This window comes from Heloderma suspectum, chromosome 3 (genome assembly GCF_057233095.1).
Source record: "Heloderma suspectum isolate Gila_16-S chromosome 3, 16-S_ref, whole genome shotgun sequence".
NCBI classification, from domain to species: Eukaryota; Metazoa; Chordata; class Lepidosauria; order Squamata; family Helodermatidae; genus Heloderma; species Heloderma suspectum.
This window is the reverse complement of record NC_139460.1, coordinates 62718917-62732539: the sequence shown is the minus strand read 5'-3', so window position 1 is coordinate 62732539 and position 13623 is coordinate 62718917. Positions and strand designations below refer to the sequence as shown.

The 13623-nt window shown below is 40.4% G+C and overlaps 1 protein-coding gene across 1 annotated transcript in view; it reads right to left on the bottom strand.

Annotated features, from left to right (window-relative positions):
- CRYBG3 (crystallin beta-gamma domain containing 3) overlaps window positions 1–13623 on the bottom strand; it is a 95279-nt gene that overhangs the window by 32762 nt on the left and 48894 nt on the right. The window contains exons 6-10 of the mRNA XM_084843406.1: window positions 13424–13539; window positions 10872–11016; window positions 5236–5369; window positions 4569–4683; window positions 829–864 (exon numbers count right to left, since the gene is read on the bottom strand). Coding sequence (XP_084699532.1) covers window positions 829–864; window positions 4569–4683; window positions 5236–5369; window positions 10872–11016; window positions 13424–13539 — 546 coding nt within the window. The remainder of the gene's footprint in view (window positions 1–828; window positions 865–4568; window positions 4684–5235; window positions 5370–10871; window positions 11017–13423; window positions 13540–13623) is intronic.

Genomic DNA, 13623 nt, shown 5'->3' with positions numbered 1-13623 from the left:
CCCTGTAGTGCATGTCTTGCTTCCCATTTCAATCAATGCTTTTTTCACCCAAAGTGAATATATCACGATACACCTGCTTCCTATTGCTACTGGAACAGAGCAGTCTGAAGTGTCAGTATGAGGGGAGCTTGTGGGTGGTGGGGCCCCTCTTTGGGCAAAGGATCCAGATGAATACCAAGTGATCTGTTCCAGCTCTACAGCTTGAATCCAGAGTTCCCGTAATTAGAATTCCATTCACAGAACACTCCCACGGGAGGGAGTGGGGTAGGCAATTTCCCCTTCTCTGCAGCCCCCTGTGCCCTCAGAAGATCTGCTCTGGAGAGCTGGGAGGGCCCTCCAGAATAGTGTTAGGCATGATGCAGGGGGAAGAGGGAAATGGTGAATCCCCCCTTCCTCCAATGGGAGCCTCTACTAAATTGCAGTCCCTTTTGAGAATGCAAGAAACCTGTCTGATTGTTGAAGGGCAATTCAGGATCCAAACCTATGATTTTATGAAAGGAACAGCAATTAGTGTTAGGATAAATGACAGACTCAAGTTTTCTGTATTTTCTGCTATTGTGTACTTCAGGAAGTATTTTCCTAAAGACTTGAGGAGAGATTTAAAGGAAGAGATGGGGATAGGAAGGGAAGACTGCTTCAGGCACAACACTGCCTACTGTGTATCCTCATAGTTAGCATCTTCTAAGAAAAATATAAAGGGAAAAGGGGAGAGAGGGGGAGAGGGAGAGAGAGCGAGAGAGCGCTTTGCTTTCCAAGTTTTGAAATCAAGCCTTCAAGATGCCGGACTACCTAATAAATTAATTTATTGTTAACATGCTCCATACTTACCTTAATATTCATAGGCATCTGCACCTTTAGGCCACCCTAAAGTGTACAATAAAACAACAAATTATGAAGTAAATGAATCATAGAATCATAGAATAGTAGGGTTGGAAGTGGCCTACAAGGCCATCAAGTCCAACCCCCTGCTCAATGCAGGAATCCAAGTCAGAGCATCCCTGACAGATGGCTGTCCAGCCTCATCTTGAACGCCTCCAGTGTGGGAGAGCCCACCACCTCCCTAGGGAATTGGTTCCATTGTCATATTGCTCTAACAGTCAGGAAGTTTCTCCTAATCTTCAGCCGGAATCTGGCTTCCTTTAACTTGAGCCCATTATTCTGTGTCCTGCACTCTGGGATGATCGAGAAGAGATCCTGGCCTTCCTCTCTGTGACAACCTTTTGAGTACCCGAAGAGCGCTATCATATCTCCCCTCAGCCTTCTCTTCTCAAGGCTAAACATGCCCAGTTCTTTCAGTCTCTCCTCATAGGGCTTTGTTTCCAGTCCCCTGATCATCTTTGTTGCCCTCCTCTGAACCCTCTCCAGTTTGTCTGCATCCTTCTTAAAGTGTGGTGCCCAGAACTGGACACAGTACTCCAGATGGGGCCTAACCGGTGCTGAGTAGAGGGGAACTAGTACTTCCCGGGATTTGGAAGCTATGCTTCTATTAATGCAGCCCAAAGAGCCTTTGCCTTTTTTGCAGCCACATCACATTGTTGGCTCATATTCAGCTTGTGATGGACAACAATTCCAAGATCCTTCTCGCTTGTAGTGTTGTTGAGCCACGTATCCCCCATCTTGTCACTGTGCATTTGGTTTCTTTTTCCTAGGTGCAGAACTTGCCATTTCTCTCTATTAAATGTCATTCTGTTGTTTTCTGCCCAGCGCTCCAGTCTATCAAGATCACTTTGAATTTTGTTTCTGTCTTCCAAAGTATTAGCTATCCTGCCCAATTTGGTGTCATCTGCAAATTTGATCAGCATTCAGCAAGAAATCTGAATGCATGTTTCCACTTCCATTAATTCTATGCAACTGTTAATAAGTGCAATTGTAAACCATCCTGGAAGCATTGCTGAAGGGTGGCATATACATCTTTAAGGGCGCCATCTTATGGGTTGCGCCCTCGATGATCATAAGCCCCTGAACTTGGAGGCTTATGATCATCCTAGGCAAGGCATGAGGAGCAGCAGAGGCAAACTTCGCTTCCCTGTCCTCCCGCCCTGCATTTTTCGCCAGACGAGCTTTTTTGCCCATCTAGCTGGGGCACTTTGGAGGAGGAGGGAAGGAGGTTGGAGAAGCCTCAGGATAACTCATATCCTGGCCCCTCCAGTCTCTTCCCCTTCCTGCTCACCGAAATGCCCCCTTCTCCCCTTCTCTGAGGTTGGGTTCCCGACCTTGGAGAGCAGCTGGTGCAGTTCTTTCTGCATTGGCTGCGAGGGGGAGCAGGTGGAGCTCCGATTCCTCCCTCAGAGGTTGGAGTCCTGTCTCTGACCTTGGATTGGGGAATCCAAAATATCCTATTGCCCCTTAGATGCTGTCTACAGGCCATAGGATCGCTCCCCAAATAAATACATACATACATACATACATACATACATACAATTAATGAATGATAGCCTCTGCAGTTCTCGACTGGGTTTGCATGGCATGCTAACCCATGATGGGTTGTTTTCTGGAACAACCCATGATGGGTTAGAGTGTCATCTGTGAGCTGTTTTTTTCACCCACGGTGACTTGTTTCCCTCAAACAATCCACCCTGAAAACCCAGTCTTTTTTAACCTATGGTGAGTTAGTGTGTCATCTGGCACACCATCGTGGGTTACGGCGATTCCTTAAGAGCCACTCAGTAAGAGCAGCCGAAAACGCTGCCACCGCTCTGCTCCTTTCGAGCAGTCTCTGAGAAAAACTTGCTTTCCTGCCACATTCAGCTATGTCTCCAACTTCAAATCATCTCTCCACTCTGCCCCCACTCCCCCAACCGGGCATTTCCCAAATGGCTTCACCTGTGGTTAAATCCTCACTTTTCCATGAAAAGCAAAGTCTCACAACTATCTGGCAGCTCCCCAGAAGGGGAACCTTTATATTAAATTTTGTCCAATTTCTGCAAAGTTTCAAGAAGTTGGAGGCCTCCCACATCCTTTTTGGTAGAATGCTCCCACGGTTAGATTCAAGGCAGTAAGCACTTAAGCAAGCCTGGTATTAAGCAAGCCAAATAAGCAAGTCAGATAAGCTGCTTTGTATACCAATAAAGAGTTTATTTTTATTCTGCTGTTGGTTTGCTGCTGGTGAGCGGGGAATCGGCAAAGGTTTGGAAACTGGGGCAGTGGGTAAGGAATAAGGACTGGGGAAGATGGGGTAGGAGCAGGAAGAGAAGCAGACAGTTTGTTTCACCTGTGGTAAAATCCTCACTTTTCTATGAAAAAGCAAAGCCACACATTTATCTGATACTGCGTGTGGTGGCATCACATAAAGAACCTGTTTATTACATTTCATCCCCATCCTACAGAATTTCAAGGAGTTGGAGGGGCCCCCCTTTTTGTTGCACATGGAGATAGGGGACTCTGCAAAGGTTTGGAAAGGCAGTGTGAGGGACAGCAAGATGTGGCTTCCACTGCAAGGAAGCTGGGATACATGGCTGGCCGGGCAGGAAGACTACATGAGGAGGGATGGGGGAAATAAACCATGCTGCACAGCTTGTTTGCCTGATCGTCTGACGCGAGCAGAGCAGATTGTCTGCAAAACAACCTACTCTGCATAGCTTATCACCCACCATGGGTTAGCGTGATGTGTGAACAGGCCCTGGTCTGTGTCCAACTATAAGTGTCATTTATAAAGCTTGATAAGCTTAATAACTGAATACATTCATTTATTCCCCAACAGCTAAATTTATTTATATAAAAACAAACAAAAAATGTTAGGAGTGGATAAAATCTCTCCCCCCCCCCCACTGATTCCTGCATTGAGCAGGGGGTTGTACTCGATGGCCTTCCAACCCTACTATTCTATGATTCATACCACCCAAGTGGCTTTTAAAATTGCACTAAAGATTGATCCCAAAATAAGCAACACATTTATTGTTACTTGATCGCTCTAGAAGGATTAGGAAATCTCCAACATATTTAACTAAGTAATGGACGGCAACATTTCCAATGCCTGAAGATTTTTATCCAGCAATGATTTGGGGAGAGACAGATGACAGTGGCAAAAATGTTCATAAAGCATCTAAGGAACTAGATTTCTATTAAATATGAAATAAACTGGTAGATATCTAACTCTATTTGTACCACAGCAAAGCCACTTCTTGTGGGAATGTTAAAAATAGACATATTATACTCAACTCCTTCACCTACCATAATACTCCAACAAAGGCAAAAATAGGCAGCTTCTATTATGATACTTTATAGTGCAGATCTGCATTTTCTCCTTTTAACAAAATCTCTAAATTATGATTTTATAAATCCCTTCTAATCAGTTCAGAACATTTCCAGAGCTTCAGGCAAACATTTCCCCTTAAGTCAAGTCACCGGATGTTTGTTCTAACAGAGACAGGTTCTTGACCAAACTTTTAATTCCACTGCTTATTTTGGGACACATAATATGGTGTACTGATGCAGACCTTTGCTCTGGATAATCTCAATGTGCATGTTCAGGCATGGAATAGATTCAGATGTAGATTTAACATTGCAGAAAGAGTTTAAAATTGTAGATTAGTTCAAAATTGACTGAAAGGCTATTCTTACTTCCTCACCATTTTCAATGGATAAAGAGATTTTATATCAGCTGCTGAAGTTTCACATGGGCTGTGATCTTCTTCCAGAATCATTACCTCTCCTTTGTAATTAACATCTGAATAGGCAAGCCATCTATTAGAGTGAAGACAAAGTGGCTGATTAAAAGTGCTAATTCATGTGCAGTTTCATTCATAAAAATGGATTTTCGATCTAATCTAGCTGGGCTATCTATACTGCCTTTGGGACACCCACAAGACAGGCATGAAGGAAAACAACTCTCTCCTGTTGTTTAACCCCAGCATTTGGTATTCAGAAGGTATATTGCCCCAGAGTATGGATTTCATTTGGCTATCATGGATAATAGCCATAGTCCTAGTTCAACTACCAGCATTAAAAAACAACAACATCGTAGTGTTGGCCCTTTAAAAAGATATTCATCCCATGGCTCTGTATATGATTCGGCTATTTTACAGCTCCTGTTAAATTGAAATTTAAAATAAATTTATGAGTCCCCATGCAGTAGTATTAGCGCAATCATTACCCATACTGCATGATAAAAATTGCACACTCTTATATCCTCTTTTAGCCTTATACAGTCAGCAACCATTGCCAGCTGACATTTTACTTGCCACATCATTTCACCAGCTCATACATTGATATAAATAAAATAAACCTTGTACTCACACTCCTGCTTTCACAGAAAGGGCAATGTTTTTTACTTCTAGTTCTTCCAGATCAGAAATTGCACTCTGAATGCAGATAGGAAAATTATCTGTGCCACCTTGTGGGCGAAGTTCAATCTCAGGAACACTGCAATCCTGTGAAGCAAATCAGATAGTAAAAACAAACCAGACTGTAAGAGCTGTGCATATCTGGGAAACAGTATTTATTTATACCCATAAAATATGGCTTCAACAGAGGGCTCTCGACAGATAACATCATCATATAAAAGAGAAAAAATAAATAGAAATAGCATTAAAATGGCTTTTAAAATTGCACATTCTAACACAAAACCCATATAGCAGCAGCAGGACAGCATACAACTTAGCACAATGCATACCCTTCACACACCAGAAGCAAGAAAATTCACTAGAAATATAATAGCTTGGTTTTCTTTTTAAAATACATTTGCTTTTACAAATATAGAAGGTATCCATACATCAGCTTAAAATGGGACTGGATATCCTAAACCCAGTATCTCATCTCCCATTGGTTTTATTAAAAATAAATAAGAATTTTTAAAAATAAAAATATTAAGCCTCACAAATACGTTACAGTATAAGCTTTTGTGGACTAGTGTCCACTTTATCAGCTACATGATGGACTCTAGTCCATGAAAGCTTATGTCATAATAAATTTGTTAGTCTTTAAGGTGCTACAAGACTCTCCATTGTTTCTGCTGCAAATTGACATGGCTGTCCTCTGAAAGTTAAAAATACGACCCATTTTTAAAAAAGATTTTCACCCATCTTAAATAAGCATTTATGTATAAATCGGTATGATCTCAATCTTACTCTGGGATTTTCATCCTAAAACTTTTTTTTATTCTGAACATGTAAACCTAAAGAAATGCTCTGTAATCTCCAATACAGTCTAAGGTATCTGTTCTTTTTATCTTCAGAACTAGTAAAGCTAAGCAACTGTGCTTAGGTGCCCCTAAAAACGGACCAAACCTGCTAGTAAGTATCAGGAGATTGCTGAATCACTTAATCTACCCCTCATTTTTCCTGCCCAAAGCACTGAGTATTGGTTATACGTAGTTGTCAATTCATTCTGTCTATGGTGAAATCCATGTGGGACTTCAAAGTTCCTCCCGGGCAAAAATGCTAAGAGCCTGTCTCACACTTCAAGGACCAATTCATCCTATATTCAGTACATATAGTTAGTGCAGCACCACTTTAAATAAAGCAAGGTGTTTAGCCTTTGTGGTCAACCATCAAACATATACATTTCTGTGGTCGAACATCAACAAATGAACTAAATTTTGGTTATCTTCTTTAATAGCTATAAGTGGTTGCCTTCGACCCAGATGCATATGGACTTGCTGTGGATAAAGGAAAGGTGCTCTGAAGATGGTCACAGACACTCTTATCTAAAGATATCAACAAGCTCAGGAAAACAGTCAAGAGCACCTTTTTAACCACATCACCGCTGCACTAATTTCAGGCACAGAAAATGGCAGTTCTGGAGCCTGGAGCTCCTTTTGACTGGAACTCTTTTTATCTGTTGTTGTTGTTGTTCAGTCGTGTCTGACTCTTTGTGACCCCACGGACCATAGCAGGCGAGGCCTTCCTGTCCTCTGCTCTCTCCCAGAGGGTGCTCAAGTTCATATTCATTGCATCAGTGATGCTATCTAGCCATCTCATGCTCTGCCGTCCCCTTCTCCTTTTGCCTTCAATCTTTCCCAGCATCAGGGTCTTTTCCAGGGAGTTTTCTCTTCGCATTAGGTGGCCAAAATATTTGAGCTTCAGCTTCAGTATCTGTCCTTCCAATGAGCAGTCAGGGTTGATTTCCTTTAGGATTGACTGATTTGACCTCCTTGTAGTCCAGGGGAATCTTCTCCAGCACCACAGTTCGAAAGCATCGATTCTACGGCGCTCAGCCTTCCTTATAGTCCAGCTCTCACAGCCATACGTTGCTACTGGGAAAACCATAGCTTTGATTATACGAACCTTTGTCAGCAAGGTGATGTCTCTGCTTCTTACTATGCTGTCTTGGTTTGCCATAGCTTTCCTCCCAAGGAGCAAGCGTCTTTTAATTTCATGGCCACAGTCACCATCTGCGGTGATCTTGGAGCCCAAGAAAATAAAATCTGTCACTGCTTCCATTTCTTCCCCTTCTATAAGCCAGGAAGTGATGGGGCCAGATGCCATGATCTTCGTTTTTTTAATGTTGAGTTTCAAACCAGCTTTTGCACTCTCCTCTTTCACCCTCAACAAGAGGCTCTTTAGATCCTCTTCGCATTCTGCCATTAGGGTGGTATCATCTGCGTATCTGAGGTTGTTGATAATTCTCCCAGCAATCTTAATTCCGACCTGTGATTCATCCAATCTGGCATTTCTCATGATGTATTCTGCATATAAATTAAATAAGCAGGGCGACAACATACAGCCTTGTCGTACGCCTTTCCCAATTTGGAACCAATCGGTTGTTCCATGTCCGGTACTTACTGTTGCTTCTTGACCCTCGTACAGATTTCTCAGGAGACAGGTAAGACGGCCTGGTACTCCCATCTCTTTCAGAATTTGCCACAGTTTGTTGTGATCCACACAATCTTTAGCATAGTCAATGAAGCAGAAATAGACGTTTTTCTGGAATTCTCTTGCTTTCTCCATGATGCAGCGAATGTTGGCGATTGGATCTCTAGTTCCTCTGCCTCTTCAGAACCCCGCTTGTACTTCCGGTAGTTCTCGGTTCACATACTGCTGAAGCCTAGCTTGTAGGATTTTGAGCATCACCTTGCTGGCATGTGAAATGAGCGCAATTGTATGGTAGTTTGAACACCCTTTGGCATTGCCCTTCCTTGGAACTGGAATGTAAACTGACCTTTTCCAGTCTTGTGGCCAATGTTGGGTGTTCCAAATTTGTTGGCATATTGAGTGCAGCACTTTAACAGCATCATCTTTTAGGATTTTAAATAGCTCAGCTGGAATACTGTCATCTCCACTAGCTTTGTTGTTAGTAATGCTTCCTAAGGCCCACTTGACTTCACTCTCTAAGATGTCCAGCTCAAGTTCAGTGGCCGCACTATCATGGCAATCAGGGACATTAAGAACTTCCCTGTTTAGTTCTTCTGTGTATTCTTTCCACCTCTTCTTAATCTCATCTGCTTCTGTTAGGTCCCTGCCTTCTTTGTCCTTTATCATGCCCATCTTTGCACAAAACGTTCCCTTGAGATCTCCGATTTTCTTGAAAAGATCTCTCGTCTTTCCCATTCTACTGTTTTCCTCGATTTCTTTGCATTGTTCATTTAAGAAGGCTTTCTTGTCTCTCCGTGCTATTCTCTGGAACTCTGCATTCAGTTGGATATATCTTCCCCTTTCTCCCTTGCTTTTCGCTTCCCTTCTTTCCTCAGCTACTTGTAAAGCCTCACCAGACAGCCACTTGGCTTTCTTGCATTTCTTTTTCTTTGGGATGGATTTAGTTGCTGCCTCCTGAACAGTGTTACGGACCTCCGTCCATAGTTCCTCAGGCACTCTGTCTATCAGGTCTAATCCCTGAAATCTATTCCTCACCTCCACTGTATATTCATAAGGGAGATGATTTAGGTCATACCTGAATGGTTTAGTGGTTTTCCCTACGTTCTTCAATTTAAGACGAAATTTTTCAATAAGAAGCTCATGATCTGAGCCACAGTCAGCTCCAGGTCTTGTTTTTACTGACTGTATAGAGCTTCTCCATCTTGGGCTGCAAAGGACATAATCAATCTGATTTCGATATTGACCATCTGGTGATGTCCATGTGTAGAGTCGCCTCTTGTGCTGTTGGAAAAGAGTGTTTGCTATGATCAGTGTGTTCTCTTGGCAAAACTATTAGCCTTTGTCCTGCTTCATTTTGTACACTGAGGCCATGCTTGCCTGTTATCCCGGTGATTTCTTGACTTCCTACTTCAGCATTCCAATCCCCTATGATGAAGAGGACCTCTTTTTTTGGTGTTAGTTCTAGAAAGTGTTGTAGGTCTTCATAGAACCGATCAACCTCAGCTTCTTCAGCCTCAGTCGTTGGGGCATAGACTTGAATTACTGTGATGTTGAATGGTTTGCCTTGGATTCGTACTGAGGTCATTCTATCGTTTTTGAGATTGTACCCCAGTACTGCTTTTCCCACCCTTTTGTTGACTATGAGTGCTACTCCATTTCTTCTAAGAATTCTTGCCCACAGTAGTAGATATAATGGTCACCTGAATTAAATTTGCCCATGCCTGTCCATTTTAGTTCACTGATTCCCAAGATGTCGATGTTCAATCTTGCCATCTCATGTTTGACCACCTCCAGCTTACCTTGATTCATTGATCTGACATTCCAGGTTCCTAAACAATATTGTTCTTTACAGCATCAGATTTTCTTTTCACCACCAGACACATCCACAGCTTTTTGTCTAGAGGTCCATTAAAGTTCAAAACTGAATACTTTTCTGGAACAGATGAAAGGAAAACTTCTCTCTTTGGGCTAATATTCAACAGGGACAAGAAGGTGTAAGGATGTGTATGTGTGGAAACTTTAGTTTGTATTTTGTTTTTATTGTGTCTGTTTTGAACTTTTGTTACACCCTCTCAAGCCCTCTGCAAGATGTCCAGAGCCTGGGCAGAATCTTTTGAAATAGATTCTGAGCTGAACTGTAGCAAAGCCTGGTTGTTCCAAAACAGGTGTTTGCATTTTTCTTGTTGTGAAAAGGACTGTCATATCAAACTTCTTGGAGAATATACTAAGCTCCCTGAACAGGGACTAACCAGTAGGATTGGTACCTTTGCTTCATATGCCGCATAAAAATATGCTAGAAATGTGAGAGAGTTTCTAGGAGGTTCTCCGTGACCTTTCTACTTGGCGATAACCCTAATCCAACATTATTTAAATATTATACCAATTTATATGCTATAGGGGCTAAGTCTTTGTAATTAAGACAGGCTTTAGAATTTAACTGGTTCAAATTAAATCCTGATCCCCTGAAATTCTTATATTATATGCATATGATTTTCAATTAGCTCCCTTTGATTTGATTTGTCTGATTTTACACCTCATTTTCTGCAGTATTTTCACTATACAAGATAATGTATGTTCTCATGAACCATGTCTTCTGCACATACTGGTATAGCATTCTATCTTGTTCTCTCTTTGATTATCTAATAACAGACTTAAGTTGTGATTAAATGTTTGATTAGCCTTAACCTCAAGCATGTCACTAATTTACATGCTTATTTTGGAAGAACTGGCAGATATGACTGTTATGAGAATAAGCACAACAAAATGTCTGCTTTAAAGAGAAAGCAGATTGGCAAAGTCCCAATGTGGGAAAGACCGAAAGAGAACTTTGAGATACAGCAATAGGAACAGTAATATAGAAGTAGTATAGAAAAGGTGAGAAAATATCTGAAGCTTTGAAGCTTCTGTAAAGTTCCATTAGCTAGGAAACTATAGCACAGGGATGAGAAATTGCAGAAGGTCCAGGAGCCATTTCCCCCCTCCCCCAATAAAATCCAAAATTTGATGGTTTGCTGCCAAAATACAGCAGTGAGGGAAGTGAAAAAAGAGAGAAGCATATAGATGCATCTGTGGTCATTCTCTGTAGTGTCTGCTTTTCACAATTAAAAGCAAAGCGCTCACCTTCACTATTTGTTTGATTGAACCAACTGTGAAGTTTCCTTGATGTTTCTCACTCGGAGGATTCCAGATATCATTCAGCATCTTCTCTCCTTCTTCTACAACATATTTCTGACCTTGGAATCCTGGTTTCTCATATAAAACCCAGCTGTTTTAATAATATAAACAAATCACTATAAATACGCTGCCTGAAAGATAGCTAAGATAACACCAATATGAGTAGAAAGTCACTGCTCGTGTTATAACAATTAGTGCTCTCTCTCTCTCTCTCTCTCTCTCTCACACACACACACACACACACACACACACAAACACACACACACAGAAACACAAGCATGCAGAATGGGTGTGTGCACACACAGGCTAATCTTTGTAAGTTAGGTATTTTCATGGGAAAGAGATGTGATCCTCCAATTTAATTTCTGGACATAGTATAAGCTACAGGTACAACTGCATGTATATAATATATATTAGCAAAATACTTGTCATTATGAGGGGTATGTGTATGAACGGATACAGTAGTGAGTACTCAGTCTTTAGTAGCCTCCACTACTAAAATGAGTAAATTAAGTTTAAATATTTATTGATTTGATTTGTACCCCAGCTTTCTACCAAGAAAATGGCACTCAAGGCAACATCAGAGTTTATAAAGTGGTACATGACCTTTTGGTGTGGTTACTTGTCACCATTCATGTCATAGGCAGTATCCAAAAGGTATCCATAGCACCCGTGTAAACACATTTCACAGAATTCTCTAAATCACAATAGATCCTAGGTAGAAGAAAAATCTTGTTTTTTCAGCAATGAATTGTGCTGTGTGTGCTGGGAAATACAATTTCTTCATCAAAGGAACACTTTAGAGGAACACATGAATCCTCCCCAATACCTGAACAATTACTGCATTGTTAGCACAAAACTAAATGATAACCCAGAAAAGCCCTTAAAGGGGCTAAGTTACAAATATTACTTGTCTTAGTATATTTACATTCAGTCTTAAATGGTCTAACCTTGATACTAAGAAGGGTCATACATCAGGTTCCAAAAATGCAATCAAAGGCTTTCTCTAAATTTCCAAGCTTCCTTCTCATTTAAGAGTGGCAGCATTAAGCAGAGCAACACATTTGCCATGTTTGTGCTGTGCCCTATTTTTAACTCCTCCACTTAGAGATCTCAGTGCAACGGTGTTCAGTAAAGGTCAACAAGTCATGCTGATAAGGCAAGTACACTTTTTTTTCTTTTTTGAATTTAGATTTTATCTCATTGTTCATATAAAAATAACATCATTTGAATTTTAGGATTCAATTACCAGAAAATATCAAAATTACAAAATGTTAAGAACACAGGAGGTTGCCTTATACCGAAGCAGACCGCTGGTTAATCTAGCTCAGTATTGTCTACAGTGGCCTGGCAGCAGTTTTCCATGTTTTCAGACAGGGGTCTTTCCCAGTCCTACCTGAAGATACCCCAGGACCTTCCACATGCAGAACTTATGCTCTGCTACTGAGCCGCAGGTCTTCTTCATTTGCTAAACAAATGATTTATGTCTTTTGAAGAATACACCTTACTTTGCCAAATGTCTATAAAAGATATCCAGTTTTGAAGAAGTCTGTTGTCAGTTTGTCTTCCTTCTTTTAGCCTAATACAGGTGATTAGTTTTACTGCTGTGGCACATTCATGCAATTTAGCTTCCCATTCAGCAATAGTAGAAATAGACATTGTTTTCCAAAGTTTAGGATAACATAGCCTTGCAACTATAATCATATCAGAAATCATTTCCCTCTGACATACAAGTGTTTTTTTTTTTTTTTTAGTAACAGTTAACATAAACAAGGGGTCCAGTGTTAGTCTCTCCCAGCTTATATTTTCTATTGTTGCTCTCATCTGCTACCAATATTGCTTAGGAAACTTACATAATACCAAACATGAAAATAATGAGACTTCTGACAATGAACAGAAAGTATTGGCAATGTACTTATTTTATGCATTTATTTTATGATACTGCATAGGTGTTATATATAATTTGGCTATATCAATTAGTCAATTGATATATAATCTGGACATTAGCTTAAACCACTATTTCTGCACATTAATCCAGAACAATTCCCCCCCCCCCCGCAAATTTCTATATATTCACGCACATAAAATGTGATGGGTTCTCTCAAGTGCTGTCCCTAAATTAACTTTTTTTTTCACTTTCTCTGCTTCACTATGGAAATTAAACAGTATTTTGTTCAGTTTAGATTAAACATATATTTTTTTAATTCCAGACAAATATGCTTTTCAAAAAGTGTACATTCCTTTAATTGATAATCTTGTGCTTTGGCTTTTCTAAAATTTTCACAAAAGTGCAAATATTCAAACCATGGAAAACAGCAAGTGTTTTAACTGATTCGTCTCATCATATGATCAAAACTGATTAGAATTAAGTAGATCTTTATATGTATAGATGTTGTTACTTTTCTGCATGTCAAATAAAATAGTATCTTTATTAAAGTCAGGGTCAAAAATAACAGCCATTTATAGAGGACTTCACCTATAAAGTACACATTTCTTACCATCCTCTAACAATGTTGATCCATGCTTCTTTTGAAAACACCCAGGCTGTAGCATCCACCACATCATGATAAATTTCATGTTTATTTGTGCTGCCATGAACATCACAAATAACCATCTGAAACAACATGCAATAGTGTTAAGCAAAGTGTAGCACACTCAGTTTCTATGTTTCTTATTTGAACTATACAATCCTTTTTAC